A 6,179-nucleotide genomic window follows, 5' to 3' on the forward strand; every position below is an offset into this window, starting at 1 on the left:
GCTCCTCCTGTGATGGCGGCGATATATGGGCATTTCCTTTTGTTGGTCTCCTTGCTTTTGCCATTGGTCCATGCATCTGTGGTCTTCGAGGGAGATTTTCCCTTAAGAGATTCTTCCTAGTCTCTATTGCCACCTTTCACGTACTCGACCAACCCGTACCTCTTAATAAGTCCTTCAGCTGGATGCACTGATCGGTGTTATGGTCATGACCTTTATTAAACCGACACTACTTTGACTTGTCAGTCAGAGATATCTCTCTGATAGGGTAAGGGTCAGATTTGTCCTTTCCTGAATTCTGTGTTGGCACAACATTGATAAATCTTCTCTCGAGAAACATTTAGATGCATGTACTTCTCGTACCAGCCTTACACGCTTCATCCAAAATCGTCTCTCCACCGACGGGACTCCTTCCCTATTGGGAAACTGGAGTTAGTATCAGCGGGGGTGGGGTTATTGAATTGCATGTTCAATTTTTCCTCCAATATCATGTACGAATGATCCATGCTAAACATCTCTTTGATGGTTATCACATTATTCCTTTCGATATTTATTCTAAAGGGATGATCATGCATAAGGTCATTCTCTAAGATCTAGCACTTCAGGCCTTCTTTGGCTCACTCTGCCTCAACAACAAATTGCATGAAACAGTAAATTTAAGACTGCAAGATCTCTTTATTTGTTTGAATGATCCCGCTCAAGGAAATTGTAATCATCAGCCGTCTCTTTGGGGAAATAAAATGTGTGGAGAACCACTCACAAAAATTAGTCTATGATACAATACTCCCATTCGATAGATCATTGAACCACAATCTAGAAGGGACGACGACTAGGGTTAATGCAAAGAAATTGCATTTAGAGGCTTCACCAGCTCTAAAATAATTAAGTCGATCAATGACGAGTTGTACGTGCTTGTCTAGATCTCCCTTTCCATCGTACTCCCTTAGCTTGGGAGGTTACTCCATGGATTTTGGTATTTTGATTTCCAAAATCCTGGTGTACAATGGATGCTTATGCTGAACCTTCAACGACTAGGTTTCTTCCTAATTCGGGGGATGAACATGACTGCCACAGTTTCCCACAGTTGCCCCTTTGATGATTCTTAGATTGAGGTGTTTCATCTCTTTTCATCGCGGTCGACTCTGGACCAGTAGTGCGAGCTCTTCCGAATATGACCTCTTGAACGGTGTTGCCTCGCCAATGCACGTTATGGAGGCTTTCTTCAATGCGAAGTAACCTTTCTTCTATTGCTTGTGAATTTTGCTGTCGAACGATGTTATTTATGTTGTTCAATAGTTCGTTAGCACCTTGCCGTCCAAGGTTAACTTGAAGTATCGAGAAGCCAAGTATGGTTTCAGGTTGTGAGACCAAAGGTGGAGTTGGATGACCAGTCAGAGGAGCTTGAATAAATCCAACTATTTTAGGAACATGGAGAAATTATAGATGTAACAAAACTTCTTCTTAGGATTCATTATGTTTCACTGAGGAGGTGTAGGTGATTGATTAACAACTACTTGATTTGCGACGACGACGACTTTTCGCGCAACAACGAAGCGAGTCACTTTAGATCCAAACATTACTTTAAAGTGTATGAGTCAGAGATCTAGAAATTCAGGAAATAAGATTTGATGCGATGATTGGTCAAATCGAATACGACATATCTTCACGTTCGATTTTGGAAGCACTCGATTCAGTGACATGTGAAGGTTGCACATTGGTGAATTGGAGAACGAGCGTGAAATTGTGGAGAAAGCAGGAATTCGAAGTAGATTCTCATAGACGATGCCAATGTTTTGTATTGGAACTAGAAATATAGTGAGGATCAAAAGTAACAATATATCTGAGCTTCCGGCGCGATGGTGAGGAAATTAATCTACAAGATTAACACTCCAACACTTAAATAAATATGTTAGAAAGAATAGTGAATTTGAATTGAGTTTGAAGCTTGTTACTTGAATTTGATGTCTTATGTATATATAATAGAAAGAAAAATAACGTATTAGAAGTAAAATGCAAAGAGGGATTGGAAGTGAATCCGGTTGAAATCCTTTGTAATTATCAGAGGAGATCTTCCTATATTGTTGACAAGATTCTAAAATAAAATTGCAAATTCTTTAGGTTGTAGTGATCCAATCAAAAATAAAAAGAGATATAAGAATATATTTTTTTTTGTTATTGTGTATTGTTGTATATGCTTTTATCCTAAATATAAAATAAAATATATTTTACAAATAATAATAATTAAAAATAAAATTTAAGAATAATTAACTTTATATTAAAAAAAAAAACAATACTAGTTTTTTACCTGTCATTGAACTTGGATGGATGAAGTTATTATATTGGTATATTTATCGGCGTGGGAACAACGGCAAGTTAAAACTAAAACGCAAATTGAAGAAGAAGCATACCCTAAAAAAGAAGACCTTGTCATCAGAGAGAGTGCAAAACCACAAAAGATAGATGGGTGTGTCAAAGGAACAAGTTGAGTCATCCTTGAACTCCAAACTTAACCCTTCCCATCTTGTAAGCTTTTCTTCCCCAATTTCCTTTCATTTTCTTATTATTGCCCTAACTATTTTGGAATTTCCAATTTCTTTGTTTCTGTCATAGATAAATATACATGCTTTATGATCCAAATATCTCATGTGCTTTATGATACTATTGTGGTAGAGAATTATCATGGACCAAACTCATAAACTATATTTGAGGACCAAATTGACTAGTGAAAGACACTTTCAATGATGTTTTTTTGTTGCAATTTTGATACATAAACTATAATGACACTATTGTTACATGTAGCTATTTTTTATTTTTATTTAAAAGTTGTTAATTTATTTTTTTCCTTTTGAATTGCTTATGTTCTTATGCTTGTTTCTTTGTGTTTCAGGAAGTAATCGATATATCTGGAGGGTAATTTTTTTTCGTGTAACACATTTTGTATTAGCTTCTTTCTAGTACTGTTAAACTGCCTGTTTTAAATCTTACAATTGTATAACTCCATGTTGGTATTTATTAGGTGTGGTGCAAGTTTTTCTGTTGAGATTGTGTCAGAACAATTTGAAGGCAAAAGGCTACTGGAAAGGCATAGAATGGTGAATGCTGCATTAGAAGAGGAAATGAAAGAGATTCATGCACTTTCTGTAAAGAAAGCTGTTACTCCAGAGCAGTGGAAAAAACAGCAAGAATCCAACCAATCAAACCCTGCTGCCTAGACCATATAATAATGTTTATTATGAATAAAAAATCCTTACAATATTTCTGGATCATAGTTCTATGTATCTTTGTTGCCACAAATTTTTAGTATTGTACTGCTTAATTTTAGTTTTAAAGAAACAGTGGGGTGATTTTGTGATGATTGCTCTCTTCTATAATTTCTTGGGCATGTGTTGCCAAATCGAATATATGTTTGATTCATGATGAGTTTGACAAAATCGCGGTGTAGTCAAAACAATTTTTATTGTTATATATTTTTGTACTCAATTTATGGACACTATTGGAGCATGTAACTTTTGAGGCCACTAAGTTAGAATTTAGCACATACAGTATCTAGCTCATGGGCCTCATGTACACTTGGAATGTGAACCACATGTCTCAATAAACCTATCCAAAACCTTGATTAAAACAATCAAATAAGACAACATGTACACAGTTCCACTGTCTCCAAAATTCTGAGACACCCTTTTATGTTTTATCATCAAACTTGTAAGAAGAACTTGTGAAGGTCTCACAATCCCCCTCCATCTTGTTTCATTCCTCTGTTTGTGATCTTGAAGGTTATTATGATAATTAAGCTAGTGCATCCATCAATGTCTGATTCTCAGCTGAGTCGTCTGGTTTGTAGAACTATGAGTGTCATGAAACTTCGAAGATTTGGACCGGTTATTAATCGTTCAAGGATAATAAACACTTCAAGATTTGGTGACAAACCATTATGGTTTCGACCCTTTACTATTATTAAAGTTGCAGGAAAGTCCTCTGGTTATGGCTTAGTTGAAGATGAAACACTTGCTCGGAAGAAAATAGAACTTTTCCAGGCTTTGGAAGGTACCAACTATCAACCCTCTTCAATTATTCTTGTTATTCTTTGTTGTTGTGAGCTACACTTGGCATTGTTTGATTGGAACAACAAATATGTTTGAAGGAATCAACAGAGGGATATTTGGAATCCCATCTGGCAAGAAGTTGGAAATTGAAAGTTTGGTGAAGCAGATAGAATCTCAAAATCCAACTCCAGAACCAACTCTTGAACTGGATAAGGTAATTTCAATTCACTATGTTAATTGGCCATTCTGAACATTTTAAATCGGGGGCACGGTCACATCTGTGTCGTGATTTTTGATATTATAGAGAAATGTAGTCAATTGTTATTGGTGCAGCGTCATAACTCATAAGTGGCCGCGTTGTGGCCACTGAGACATAAAAAGCTTGATGATGCGACCAAAATCACGGTCATATATCAGTTTTCAAAAACAATAGAAACTTTTATGTTATGCTTCTTCTTTTGGAAGGTGGATGGATGCTGGAGGCTTGTTTATAGCACTATCTCAATTTTGGGATCAAGAAGGACAAAGTTAGGCCTAAGAGACTTTATTTCATTAGGTGATTTCTTTCAGACTATTCATAAAGCCAAGGTACAAATACAATGCATTTCTCAATCTGTTGCATCCATTCTGTCACAAATTAGAGGATTTGGATTGTGTACAGTGTGATTGCACGCACGTAGTCATCCATACCAAGACCGTCCGTCCAATCAAGATCAGATCGTCTATATTTCAGACGGTCTAATCTTGAACGGACCATTTATATTTCAGACCGTCTATATTTTGATTCATTACTGAGATTAAACATTGGTGACATAATTTGAAAAACGGAGAACAAAGCAGTCAATGTGGTAAAGTTCAACGCGAAAGGGCTGACAATGTTGTCTGGAGAGCTTACTATTGAGGCCTCATTCAAGATTGCTTCCAAAACAGTTAATGCTCCACTTCTTGTTTGGTCACTTTTATTTAATGAAATTGCTACAACATAACTACTTACTTAGCTACTACTTGAATTTCACAGAGGGTTGACATTACTTTTGAAAAATCCACAATCATTCCTGATCAGGTATGCTGGTTCTATGCTAATCATGATTTTCATTCTAATTTCCAATGCTTAATCTATTTTTTCTCCTTGCATGAACAGTTGATGAATGTATTTCGAAAAAACTATGATATTTTGTTGGGCATCTTCAATCCAGAGGGGTGGCTAGAAATCACGTATCCTAATTTTGTTGATTGTTACATAGATTGTTTTCTATGTTTTTATGCTACTAATGTTGATGATGATTGTTGTTGTTGTTTCTTAATTCCATTATCTTATAGATATGTTGATGACAACATGAGAATAGGAAGGGACGACAAAGGCAATATCTTTGTACTAGAAAGATTTGAAGATAATAGCAACTTCTAGCCATTTTGTTGTTAATGATTCATTCTAGGATATACTAAAAGAATAATGCAAAGAAATATGCTATGATGCTTAATACTCACTTGTTGCAATTGCATTTAATTTTTTCATACTCACTAGTGGTTATGACTTATGAGTAGCTAGGACTTTATTTTTAAAATGATTTTCAAATAAAATTTTAGTTCATTATGTTTAGTAATTTGTTGGTTATTATATATTTTTTACAAATGTTAAGTAAGATGTTAGGAAAGTTGGTAAAACATCTTAACTTTATTATCCTCTAGAGCAATATTTTTGAAAAGATTTAGTTTGATTTCGGATTTCGTGTTCCAATTACTGTGATTAATTTTGTGAAGATTAATTTTATTCATAATTTGATAGTTTGTTTTGAAAATATTTAGGGCCTGTTTGATTGAGTTTTTATTTTCTGTTTTTAAAAACGATTTTATAAATCAATTTTAAAAAACTGTTTTAAAAAAATAAAAATAAAAAATCTGTTTGGTAGTTCTATTTTTAAAAATCATTTTAAAATAAAAATCTAAGAAACTTGTTTGGATAAACTATATTGTATTGGAACTAACATTTTTAAGATCTTAAAAACTAATGTTTTAAACTTTATAATAAAATATCTATAAAATAAATCAAAATTAAAATTTTATCAATGAAAAGTATAAGTTAATTACGATTCTAGCTCCACTATTTTAAATAATATTTTTTTTTATAAAGTAATAAAA

The 6,179-nt window shown here is 34.1% G+C and overlaps 2 protein-coding genes across 2 annotated transcripts; both read left to right on the forward strand.

The window, feature by feature from the left end:
* Window positions 1-2,318: 2,318 nt before the first annotated feature.
* On the forward strand, window positions 2,319-3,352 carry LOC127102194 (protein BOLA2). The gene is made up of 3 exons (XM_051039595.1): window positions 2,319-2,520; window positions 2,885-2,907; window positions 3,014-3,352. Exons 1-3 carry the CDS (start codon window positions 2,458-2,460, stop codon window positions 3,207-3,209), a joined length of 282 nt encoding a protein of 93 aa, XP_050895552.1. The 5' UTR covers window positions 2,319-2,457; the 3' UTR covers window positions 3,210-3,352.
* A 139-nt stretch (window positions 3,353-3,491) lies between these two features.
* LOC127102193 (fibrillin protein 5 homolog) lies at window positions 3,492-5,596 on the forward strand. The gene is made up of 7 exons (XM_051039594.1): window positions 3,492-4,041; window positions 4,139-4,254; window positions 4,506-4,628; window positions 4,871-4,969; window positions 5,059-5,103; window positions 5,182-5,255; window positions 5,361-5,596. The coding sequence occupies exons 1-7, from the start codon at window positions 3,777-3,779 to the stop codon at window positions 5,446-5,448; spliced, it is 810 nt and encodes a 269-aa protein (XP_050895551.1). The 5' UTR covers window positions 3,492-3,776; the 3' UTR covers window positions 5,449-5,596.
* The last annotated feature ends 583 nt before the right edge of the window (window positions 5,597-6,179 follow it).

The sequence above is a fragment of the Lathyrus oleraceus genome, chromosome 7 (assembly GCF_024323335.1).
Source record: "Lathyrus oleraceus cultivar Zhongwan6 chromosome 7, CAAS_Psat_ZW6_1.0, whole genome shotgun sequence".
Classification (NCBI taxonomy): domain Eukaryota; kingdom Viridiplantae; phylum Streptophyta; class Magnoliopsida; order Fabales; family Fabaceae; genus Lathyrus; species Lathyrus oleraceus.

Bases quoted from the DNA above. Each gene is read 5' to 3' on its own strand.
- LOC127102194 (XM_051039595.1), top strand. From the start codon at position 2,458: ATGGGTGTGTCAAAGGAACAAGTTGAGTCATCCTTGAACTCCAAACTT. The intron at 2,521-2,884 runs GTAAGCTTTTCT...TTTGTGTTTCAG, and splicing joins AACTTAACCCTTCCCATCTT to GAAGTAATCGATATATCTGG. The intron at 2,908-3,013 runs GTAATTTTTTTT...GGTATTTATTAG, and splicing joins GTAATCGATATATCTGGAGG to GTGTGGTGCAAGTTTTTCTG.
- LOC127102193 (XM_051039594.1), top strand. From the start codon at position 3,777: ATGATAATTAAGCTAGTGCATCCATCAATGTCTGATTCTCAGCTGAGT. The intron at 4,042-4,138 runs GTACCAACTATC...ATATGTTTGAAG, and splicing joins ACTTTTCCAGGCTTTGGAAG to GAATCAACAGAGGGATATTT. The intron at 4,970-5,058 runs GTTAATGCTCCA...TGAATTTCACAG, and splicing joins TCAAGATTGCTTCCAAAACA to AGGGTTGACATTACTTTTGA.